Raw genomic sequence first — 12102 nt, forward strand, 5'->3', positions numbered from 1 at the left:
CATTACGTCATTTAGTGAAACGTGGCAAAGAGGTGTTTATTGTACACTTTGTGCGATATGCTTTCATTCACTCATCTTTTTCATTTTTTTTGTATTATAAATAGTTTGCGGTCATTCAAATATAGAATTAAGAAAATGTATGCACACAATATGAAACCTTATCGTAGCCTAAATAATAACAATTCAAGTAACGTTTGTGTTCGTGTGTCCTGTCATGTTGATGGTAATGATGGTGTCATCACTGAATGGTAATGATTGTGTCATCACTGAAGACAGACCAAGCAACTATAGGCAAGGTGCATGCTGATGTCACTTGTCACCTGCAACTATTGACTCAGCAGGTAAAACAATGCCAGTTCAGTTGGCCGGAGGTTGTCACCACAGATGATTTATTTTCTATTCCCCTGGTTTGTCTCCGTGGCTGTCTAGTGGAACACTGATGCATGTCTGGACTTTGACCATATCCCGCTTCCAGAAGGTGTAGGGGAACTCCACAGAAGAGGCCGCTCCAACCTCACCCTAAGAAATTTATCAAGAATTAAGACTTTGACTATCGGTTTCTATATTCCTCCAACACCCAATAATTAAAAAAAGTAATCTGCCATCTGAAAACATTACAAAAAATGCATCTTTTATGATAGATTTTTATTTTTATTATTTGTTTTTAATATTATTCTGTTGGATAGTGAGAATCAGAAAAGGCCCTTTAGAAAAAAAAACTGTATTCTTATTATATGCCTATCATAAATACAAACCACAACAGTACGCCGTACCTTCATGTTCATGGCTATGAGTCCAATCTCGAACCTCTTTGCGGGCTCCACCCGGCACAGGATGTCAGTGAGGACGGCTCGGCAGGCGTCGCCAGGGCAAGAGCCCTTCTGGGACACAGGGAGGTGAGAGGCAGGGGACTTGTTTCTCCAACATACTTTGTAATCCATAGACACAAGGGCTAAATAATATGTTAAAGTGTCTCCAGAGAAACAACGTGTCCCCATCACCCACGCACACATCCTTGTACAACCCCATTATTATGGGGATGTTTTGGGCCTTAAATAAAATGAGAAATCAAAGCTTAAAGGGGACCTATTATGCTTTTTCGACTTTTATGACCTATAAACGTTGTTATAATGATTGATAGTCATGTTTAACCATACACAAAAAACAATGTCGATTTTCGGGAAACTCTTCCTCTCATCTGGGCGCTTTCAGCATTCTCTGTTAACGCTCGGTTTCGTCCATCTCCGCCCCCTCGCCCCCCTCCTGCCAACCCAACTCTGTTGTGATTGGTTACCTTCCTTGAAGCGCGCGCACGGGCAGATTTGACTAGGCATATGGGGGCGCGGCAGGAGTGCCTCTACGTAGGGGACTTTCTAAATCGACGCCACTTCGCCCTGGGCGGGAATATACGTCCTATGTCATTCGCTATGGGTGTGCATGTGTGTGCGTAGCTGTTTGTCTCAGGGATCTGTGCACAAACTCCTTTGCACTACAGGATTACGAGCGTCAGTGTCGTACGCGATGGAGGGTGGGTGACATTCCTACAGTCTGTGATGATAGGCTATATTTCTACAAATGACTTACTATTACTAGTGATTAACATGACGAAACAACACGAACTAAGCTAACATTAAACTATAGCCATACCAGATAACGCCATACCAGCTAACTCTAACAATTTCTATTAAACTCTGAACCATTTTGCAACAGGCAACTGTGTGTTGGTGTGACTTATTGCTTCCCACGTCTGCGTCTGCATCTTTCCCACTCATGGCTAATAGTTTCAGCTTTTGTACTGTATATCAGAAATGATCACCCTGTACCACACTGCTGACTTGTTGATGTTTTGTGAGCACTCACGCATTCTCTAGGTATCTTATGTTTCCTACTGGAGTCATCAAAACTTTGGACTTTGTTATTGTAAGAAATATTGTGTTGCAAAAACACTTTGTGTCTTACCCTTACCCTAACCTTAACCCCAGTTTCTTCATCATAAACTGCAAGTTACGCAAAATGGCATACAAACATCCAGTCCAATATGAAAGAAAAAAGCTAGCTTTATTAAGGAATCAAACCCCTTATCCCCGCGTTAATGAGTTGTTCTCTGACCACTAACCCATCAGGTCTTAGTACATGCGATTCAAGAGTTAACCACTTGACAATCTTTAAACTTCGGTTGCCTAGAAATTGTAAAGACAGTGATGTGTGTACATTGTGTGAGTATCCGTCACTCGCGATGTGTGTGCAGTCCAAAATGAAAGAAAAAACCTTGCATCACTAGGGAATCGACTGCTAACTAACAAACGGGTTTATGCGTTCACTGAACAAAGATTATGGAAATAAAAGACCACTTTTCCATCAGAAAAATCATCAGAACCGTTGTCACCATCCCATAGACGCTAAAAGCCAAAACCTTTCTCACGTGCACACACATCGCGAGTGACGGATACTCGCACAATGTACACACATCACTGTCTTTACAACTTCTAGGCAACCAAAGTTTAAAGATTGTCAAGTGGTTAACTCTTGAATCGCATGTACTAAGACCTGATGGGTTAGTGGTCAGAGAACAACTCATTAACGCGGGGATAAGGGGTTTGATTCCTTAATAAAGCTAGCTTTTTTCTTTCATATTGGACTGGATGTTTGTATGCCATTTTGCGTAACTTGCAGTTTATGATGAAGAAACTGGGGTTAAGGTTAGGGTAAGGGTAAGACACAAAGTGTTTTTGCAACACAATATTTCTTACAATAACAAAGTCCAAAGTTTTGATGACTCCAGTAGGAAACATAAGATACCTAGAGAATGCGTGAGTGCTCACAAAACATCAACAAGTCAGCAGTGTGGTACAGGGTGATCATTTCTGATATACAGCACAAAAGCTGAAACTATTAGCCAGGAGTGGGAAAGATGCAGACGCAGACGTGGGAAGCAATAAGTCACACCAACACACAGTTGCCTGTTGCAAAATGGTTCAGAGTTTAATAGAAATTGTTAGAGTTAGCTGGTATGGCGTTATCTGGTATGGCTATAGTTTAATGTTAGCTTAGTTCGTGTTGTTTCGTCATGTTAATCACTAGTAATAGTAAGTCATTTGTAGAAATATAGCCTATCATCACAGACTGTAGGAATGTCACCCACCCTCCATCGCGTACGACACTGACGCTCGTAATCCTGTAGTGCAAAGGAGTTTGTGCACAGATCCCTGAGACAAACAGCTACGCACACACATGCACACCCATAGCGAATGACATAGGACGTATATTCCCGCCCAGGGCGAAGTGGCGTCGATTTAGAAAGTCCCCTACGTAGAGGCACTCCTGCCGCGCCCCCATATGCCTAGTCAAATCTGCCCGTGCGCGCGCTTCAAGGAAGGTAACCAATCACAACAGAGTTGGGTTGGCAGGAGGGGGGCGAGGGGGCGGAGATGGACGAAACCGAGCGTTAACAGAGAATGCTGAAAGCGCCCAGATGAGAGGAAGAGTTTCCCGAAAATCGACATTGTTTTTTGTGTATGGTTAAACATGACTATCAATCATTATAACAACGTTTATAGGTCATAAAAGTCGAAAAAGCATAATAGGTCCCCTTTAAAGCAGGTCTCGGATTACTTTTATGTTGTAGTGTCCTCCTCACCTGTTTCATCTGCTGGACGACGTGAAAGCTGGGGCAGAAGCACATGATCTTATCGCCGTCTCCTGTGGCTGAGCACGGATAAAAGTAAAGTAAAAAAATAAAAGTGAGTGGTCTATTATTTCATCTAACACATTTCCAAGGGCAAACGATAAGGAAGATGAACATCACATACCAGCAGCAGCGCCTACCTGTATGAAACATTTAGAAATTATGTATCATACAAAATGAATGCCTGGAAACAAACGTAAAAAAACAAAAGTAAAGAATACAAACGTGACAGTTTCCTTATGAAACACATTGCACCTTAAGTATGTATTTCCTATCCCTACAACCTAAACCCTACTGCAGTATAGAAGGTGTTAACTTGCCGTGTGGTCAGCATAAAGCCCACAACCGGGTAGGGGGGAATCTCCAACCCTCCCGGGGGACTTAAAGGGAGCTCCGGAAGTAGAGACTCCTGTGAAAACAAACCAGACAAACTCCTTAATTCCTCCCCCAAACTGCACACTCTTTTCTTTCAGTTTTGACTAGGATACAATATACAATGTGTACCATTAAGTCATGTGTGTACAGTACACATGTTAAAAATGTATGCTTATGAGGTAGTGGAATAATGGTGGTAGAAAGACTGCAAATCATTTCAGTGATGTTGTATTATGCTTGGACAGAGAACAATTGAACTGATAGCATAGAACAGAACAGTACCAGAACTACCGGTACAGGAGGGAGACAATCAAACGAAAACCATCGTCTCACCCACTGTTATGTTCCCCATGAGGTCCAGAGCAATGAGACCTTGGTTGGGAAACAAAGAAAACCTTAACTTCTTATCTTCTACTGTCATCCCTCTGTCAATTTGAACTAACCCTAACCCAAAAAAGGAATTTAAGAGTTACCCTTCTTCATTGGAACATTAAAAAATGAAAAGATAATTTGTGGCTAGAATCAAAAACCAAGACAGATAGCTTAGTCGTTAGTGGGTTTGACTTCCACTTTTAACGGTATGCCTTTAAGATCAAATCTTAGGATAGGATAAGACATTAGAGATCCCAGACATCTTACCAAGAGTATCATGGCCACTGGGTTGGTTTTTCTTCTCAACAAACTCCTACAGAGGATGAGAGGGACAAGAAAATATAACCCTTGAGGGTTATTTTTAGATATCATTCTGGGTTGCCTTTCAAGTAATCCTTAATGTTTGACATTGCATTTTCAAACTCAAAGCATTTTTATGAAGTCCAACTAAGGTATAAATAATACCATGCATAGTTCATACATTTTTTGTATGTAAGTTGTGATCCTCAAACATAATCATGGATCTTGCTCACTATTGTAGACTTTAAAGAAGTACCTGGATCTGCCTTTGCAGTATTAAATCAGCTTGCAGTATTAGATCAGTCAACGGTTGAACAGTGTGCGGTTATACCTCTCCTCGACCAACAGAGGGCACTGCTTACATGGTAATAACGATATAACTGATGGGAGCTCAAAACACAAAATAGTCCAGTTCCTCCTATATGATCCAAACCCATTGTACCGTGGTACCTGGTAGGCCTGGGTAGAATGTGGAGTCAGCATGGCTTCGTTGGGCTCAACAGTGAAGCCTTGCTCCCTAGCAAAGCCCAGTGCTCCCTGTCCCACCAGCAGGCTGTGGGGGCTCCTCTCCATCACGCTACGCGCTACACGCACAGGACTCCCCACCCTACATGGGCACGGGTGAGAACTCTCTGTCAAACCAGTTTTATAATCAGATTATGTACAATGAAACTCTTATGACAAGGCTTGGGATGTAATCAATTGGGGCTCTAGTACACACACACACACACACACACACACACACACACACACACACACACACACACACACACACACACACACACACACACACACACACACACACACACACACACACACACACACACACACACACGACCTCTCTCACCCCCGTAGTGCCGCCACTGCTCCAAACCGCCCGGCCCCTCCCTCCATGATGGCAGCATCACACTCCAGCACGCCGGCACTGTTGGGGAACCCCCCTCTGCCCACGATGTGGCGCCCCGTGCCTGGGTCGTCCTCAGCCGCTGCAGGGGCACAGGATCAGGGGTCAAGGATATCTTTAAGGGAATTGTATTCAACAGACAATGACATGGCATTCCAAGATGGGAAATGTGGGTGTCACAGACTTTTATACTATTTTAGTTATTTCTTTCTTGGTGTCGTGCAAAACCATAAAGAATTTAACTGAAATTAGTTTTTTTAGCTTTTGAGCTATTGAATAATCTGAGATGATGTACGGCATATATGAATGTGATGCTACACAATCATGCTTTGTGATGCTACACCAGTAGGAGTGAACCAACCTGCTAAAGCCTCCTCGACAGCATCAGTGGCTTGACGTCCAGAGCTGATCAGACTCCTCAGCTGGTCAACTGCAGACTCAGAGAAGGCCCAGGTCCCTAACACTGCCATGTTGCCTGGGAAACGGATGCATTTAATAAACACACAGCCACAATTGACTGAGAAAAGCAAATACTGAGACACAAAAAAATCGGACTTTTACCTTGAGTACAATGCCTTTTGAAAGGGCTATATATATATATATATAGCCCTTTCAAAAGGCATGAGTGTGTATGTATGTTGTGAGTGTACTATATAGCCTATTATATATATATATATATATAGGCTATATACACACTCACATTTTTAACTCAAAGATATTTACTGTTGGGATGTAGCAGGATAAGGTTTACTCACTTCATGTATCTCACACCTCAAACCATATAACAAATCGTACTTGAGGACAATATTGGGCGACTTTAGGCTACTTTTTCAAGGGATGGTGGATCTTCTTAATACTTGAAGATTATTCAGGCTATTTCAATCAGCTCACACCACCAAATCATCAATCATTATGAAATAATCACACAAGGTTAGAATGATTAAAAAGTAGCCTACTTCTGCTTTTTGATTCTCGCACTCATTTTCACAAAATATGATTTTACTTGAAGGAGAACGTTTAATAGAGAACTCTCGCATGTCGGCGTCGCTGTATCTGTGTAGCTCAGATACATCCAGTAAATTTGTAAAACGAAATGGTTTCATGGCATAGGCCTACTCATCAATAGAATAATAGACAATACCATAAAATGCACAGAATGCTTTAGTAATATAACATTGAGTGTAGGAGAGAATCCAACATAAATACCTATGTTTGCATGGTTTGTATTTCTCGTGCAATCGGAATGGCACTTCCTTGTTATGATCCTTCGTCATCATTATGTGGGCGTGGTGCGAGGTCGATTTCAAGTATATTTATTAAAATATACATATAGTATTGTTTCAACTTTTTATTATATCATAACGATGAAATTCATCGAAAGTTTACTGATAGTAAACTCCACCAAACCGGAGTCATTAGACTATTTAAGTGTGTTCAATCTTTAATTGCGCCCGATCAAGGGTTATCTTTGTTTGGAATGAAAGCAAAGCATTATTCTTCGTTTCTCCCGACACGGCTTGAATAGCCTACTCTATCTGAATCAAGCTATTTTAATATTAATGAGTGTAATCATTTTATGACACTCTGCTTTCTTGGTCTGTCAAAGCCACGAGTTACACATTTATGTAATTGTTGTATTATGAGTATCATGCTGATAATGGGAAACCCTTGGATCTTCTGATGGATGAAGTGTTTATTTTTACCTAAAGAAATAGTTAAATCAAACACCTGCACTGTTTTGAGGCAATGGTCAGCAGTTTCTGTTTCACTCAACAGCCCTGTCTTCATGGGAACACTCAGGCTGTATTTAATGTTTCTAATTGAAGCTTTCTAACAATAGCAAGATAAATCATTAGCATTTTGAATAAGTGAAAAGAAGATCATATGATTATAAACAAACTTATGGAGACAGGGGCTTGTCTGTGTGTTTGTCTGTCTGGAAGGAAGGAAGGAATCTTGAGTTGGGCTAAAAAGCATATTCCTTCCTGCTGTTGTGTGGATGTTCTTACACGCTCGCACACATTTGTGTGTCAAAGAGAGTGTGTCTGCCATTAAGTATACGATTTTTGCATCCATCCATAAACAAACAAGAGTTTTTAAAATAATGTTTTTTCAAAGATTTTTTATTTTTTATTTTAGTACAGTCGAATACAGAGCAAAAAATACACAGTATGACAGTTGAAACATTACACTGTTGGTACTTCCAGCTTGAGCTGCTCTTGAACTTGGCCTGTTAAGCCATGGAAGAGACGCCCTGAGAAGACGGTGATACCGTTGCCATGGGTGATTGGTCCATAGGGCCATGTTATCTTCAGGTTTTTTCTTGTTTTTTAAAGCTCAAAATTGCTATTGTATTCTTTTGTAGTATTTTGGTATTTCTTTGAATTTTTTTGTGTTGCATTGTATATGTATGTACAGGTGACCCGCACCAGGGTCGGCCGAGTGGAGGGGATCGGCCTATTGGAACAGGGAGACCAATCTGGAAATGCAACTGAAAAAAATAAAAAGAAATCACTTATTTGTTCACACCGAAATCTGTTATCTTCTCATAGTCAGAAAGAAACAGCAACTCACCCCAAAGCCACCTTATCCAATCTGGTCATCCTTTTCTTAGGCCCATCTTCTGGCCCCTCTCCTGCATCGCTGAGGCCCACTTCAGCAGCCCACTGCTCGTAGCGCTGCTCCTCCTTCAGCCTCAGAGCCTCCTTCTGCTCCCGGCGCTCAGCCTGGTAGATCCTCATCCGTATCTGCTCTTTCTCGCCCATGGAGAGCTTTGTACTCAACAAAGCAGCCTGATGTTTAAAAGCCTCTGTGGAACAACATGGACGCATAAGAAGATTTAAAAGAATGCAAGAGCATGTGCCACAAACAACAACATCCTGAGTGGCATCATGAAATGCGTTGGATTTCACAATTAGCCGAGGTTATTCTAAAGGACTCACTGCTGGAGATGAGGTGTTCCTCCGTGGCCTCCTTCAGATAGTTCCTGGTGATCCTCTTATGGTTGGGGTACTTCTCCACCACACTTAGCCAATTGAGGAATCTCCAACCGAGGCTCTTTTCTTTGGAGTCCTGCAACGGTTCCTCCCCTTCGTCGTCTGTCATGTCCGGGATTTCAGTGTTGTTCTGGGTGGCCACAGGTTCTGTACAGCCCATAACGACCTCGGAGGTGCCTTGTTGTTCAAGACCAACAAAAGGTTTCTCCTTGATCTGTACTACATCTGGCAGAGGGGTGGCTGCCGGTTGATCCTGGTTGAGGATCGGGATGCAGGAGATCAGGGCGTTTATGGGCTGTTGACCAACGGCAATGTGGTGGTTGCCGTCAGTTGGCATCTCCAGGACATCGTTGTCTTTGATCAGCAGATTCCCTAGTCTGCTGATCAAAGGGCTCCTTAGGTAGAGTATGATGACCATTTTCTTCATGCTCGTTTTGGATGTCCCGCCCGGTCTCGGAGTCAGCCTGGCCTTCAAAGTCCCTAAGGCCTTCTCTCCAGGCTCGGTGTTGGTGTCCTGTCAGATATTAATGACACAACTGCATTTAGTGATGACCCAAATAGCTGTTGTGTGTTTGTTGATTTGATTTGATTTACATTGTTTTGAAACTGCAAAATTATGGTCGAAAATCAAGTCGAAATCAGTCATTTGGACGTTTTATCAGTAGAAAAAGTTTAAGAAAATGTCCATGAACATATTAATATTAATATTTTTATGAGAATATAAAAGTGCATCTGCACACTTTATGTTTGTATGTGTGGTTCATACCATTGTCCTCACTCTTCTCACCTCGCCCCCCTGTCGGGGTCCCTCCTGTCGGGGTCCCTCCTGTCGGGGTCCCTCCTGGTGGGGTCCCTCCTGGTGGGGTCCCTCCTGTCGTTGTCCCTCCTGGTAGGGTCCATCCTGGTGGAGTCCCTCCTGTCGGGGTCCCTCCTGTGGGAGGCCCTCTGGTTGGAGGCCCTCTGGTTGGAGGCCCTCTGGTTGGAGGCCCTCTGGTTGGAGGCCCTCTGGTTGGAGACCATCCTGACGAAGACCCTCCTGGATGAGTTCCTCCTGATGGAGGCCCTCTGGTTGGAGGCCCTCTGGTTGGAGGCCCTCTGGTTGGAGGCCCTCTGGTTGGGGGCCCTCCTGTTGGAGGCCCTCTGGTTGGGGGACCTCCTGTTGGAGGCCCTCCTGGATGAGATCCTCCTGATGGAGGCCCTCTGGTTGGGGGACTTCCTGATGGAGGCCCTTCTGTCGGGGTCCCTCCTGGTGGGGTCCCTCCTGGTGGAGTCCCTCATGTTGGAAGCCCTCCTGTTGGAGGCCCTCTGGTTGGGGGCCCTCTGGTTGAGGGCCCTCATGTCGGGGGCCCTCTGGTTGGGGGCCCTCTGGTTGGGGGCCCTCTGGTTGGGGGCCCTCCTGGTGGATGAGGTCCACAGGTTTTGGTTTCCTCACCCGGTTCCTCACACGTCTTCTTCCCATTGTTTGCTTGCTAAATTTTCTAACAAACGCTACCAGGGTAAAACGGCGCTGTGCTTGCTCAGTGATTACAAGGTAATGATTACGCTCGACTCTCTGATCAGCACTGAGCACTGGACTGAGGAGCGGTGACTTATATAGGGGAGCGGGCATTGTGATGTCATAGAGGGCCGTTGGAGGTTCCGCTGGATGTTGTGTTGTTGTCGCCGACAACCTGATTGTTTTGATTACAGTCTTTGGAATAAGCCTAAAATGAGCTCAAGTGAAATGACATAGAACTAATACTTTAATACAAAATAGTGCATAAACATACACTTATATTTACAATTTCACGAAATGAAATTGGTTCACAGAAGTCCTTAAGCTGTTTCTAAGTCGATCTACATTTTATGCCTAAAACATGTGCACAAACACACACTAGCGTTTACATTTAAACGTGGCTACTGTGTGGCCAGGAAGGATTAGGCTATCTCAGTGTGTCTTTTATCAACTTTTATGATATTGATATTTACACATAAGTTTGAACTGTTATTCTTGTAAGTCAACTGGAGAACACACACACTGTGGCAACCCGGCTTGGTGAGTGAGCCACCTCCTTCCAATAAGCACACGAACTGGAGATTACTTGGAGCCAAAATGGCCCTTTTATTCAATAGTAAATTATAAATCTATCAAACCAAACATAAAACTCAGCTTTGGAGGAATCAACAGTCTTTTTCCTCCGGGTGGAATCCCATCACCCATGAGACTGGTCTCTCCGCACACGCGAACCAGGAGAGCCCTGAATGAGTGTGGAAGCATGCTTTTTAAAGCATGCTTCCACACCTGCTCTTCAGGTGCTCCGCATTTCATTAATTGGCCCCAATGTTCTTACTGGCGCCATCTGTGGAGAATCGGTGGTACACCGCCTCCACAACCTGCCCCCTTGGCCTCCAGGGGCGCTGTGACTGAGACGGGTTGCCACAACACACACACACACACACACACACACACACACACACACACACGCACACACACGCACGCACACACACACACACACACACACACAGACACAGACACAGACGCACACGCACACGCACACACACACACACACACACACGTCACACACATATATATACAGTTGCCGAGTAATGTGGTCATTGGCCCCTAGGCTAATTGTTTGAGGCTCCCTTACTGATCAAGCAGAAAATAATAATTTAGTGCAATGTATAAGAGCATTGAGACAGCCTTAACTAAAAAAAACATTGCATTGCATTGCAGAAGATTTGGAAGCCGTTGCTATACTGGGACAGGAAACATGGGGATCTGTATGTAATTTGTTTCCATGTATTCCATTTTACAGTTATCCCCCATAGACTTCAGCAAACATAAATTCTGAATGTTACCATGGATCTCACACATATTGCAGGGGGGAAGTTAATAGGGTTTATTGGTTATCGAGTATGGGCCACGCTCACATGTACCTTATTTAAGGTCAAACACGATGCAAAATATTTTTTCCCCTCGTATCATTTCAGAGTGACAAACAGAGTCTCTCATCACAGCTAAAGTCATTGGACTGTGGATTCATCTCCTACACACTCAAGGAACTTGACTTTGTCACCATATGTTGCATTTTTATCCCTCCTAATGTGATCATCAAGGTTTCCTTCCTTCCCTTTGCGGAAGCTTTTTCTTGTCATTCAAGGAGTTGGAGTTCAGTGTTGGGGCGAGTTGGTGGAGGCTGGTTTCACGATACAAGGCTTCAATTGTTTTGTAAATCTTGTTTGGACATTGGACATGACGCTTTCCTAAAATGTGTCAACGTGCAAACGCTTTTTAAAAGGTAATGTTCTATCATGTACAATCTTATAAAAATCCAACCTGGTTGTGTGGCGTTTTGAGCATGTTGTTTGGAGAGTTTAATGCTCTCAACTTCCTGGGTTAGTAGCCTACTGTATATTGTACTATCATCAAGTATATCTCCCATGAGTTTACTCATACACATTATACACAAGCATATTAAAAAGCGAAA

General features: G+C 43.4%; 2 protein-coding genes across 3 annotated transcripts; both read right to left on the reverse strand.

Moving 5' to 3' along the window:
* Window positions 1–120: 120 nt before the first annotated feature.
* Window positions 121–6887, reverse strand: zgc:153169 (uncharacterized protein LOC767799 homolog). Of its 2 annotated transcripts, none has more exons than XM_056609828.1 (11): window positions 6843–6887; window positions 5998–6111; window positions 5580–5718; window positions 5183–5339; window positions 4700–4745; window positions 4394–4432; window positions 4006–4094; window positions 3810–3825; window positions 3638–3705; window positions 774–878; window positions 121–519 (listed from the first exon to the last, which is right to left on the reverse strand). In XM_056609828.1, exons 2-11 carry the CDS (start codon window positions 6104–6106, stop codon window positions 397–399), a joined length of 891 nt encoding a protein of 296 aa, XP_056465803.1. In that variant the 5' UTR covers window positions 6107–6111; window positions 6843–6887; the 3' UTR covers window positions 121–396. The 2 variants fall into 2 exon arrangements, with proteins under 2 accessions (XP_056465803.1, XP_056465802.1); XM_056609827.1 differs by having other exon boundaries at window positions 774–881.
* An 898-nt stretch (window positions 6888–7785) lies between these two features.
* On the reverse strand, window positions 7786–10091 carry LOC130404993 (bromodomain-containing protein DDB_G0280777-like). Its single transcript, XM_056609946.1, has 4 exons — window positions 9420–10091; window positions 8579–9146; window positions 8211–8445; window positions 7786–8127 (listed from the first exon to the last, which is right to left on the reverse strand). The coding sequence occupies exons 1-4, from the start codon at window positions 10089–10091 to the stop codon at window positions 8094–8096; spliced, it is 1509 nt and encodes a 502-aa protein (XP_056465921.1). The 3' UTR covers window positions 7786–8093.
* Window positions 10092–12102: the final 2011 nt, after the last annotated feature.

The sequence above is a fragment of the Gadus chalcogrammus genome, chromosome 15, assembly GCF_026213295.1.
Source record: "Gadus chalcogrammus isolate NIFS_2021 chromosome 15, NIFS_Gcha_1.0, whole genome shotgun sequence".
Taxonomy (NCBI): Eukaryota; Metazoa; Chordata; class Actinopteri; order Gadiformes; family Gadidae; genus Gadus; species Gadus chalcogrammus.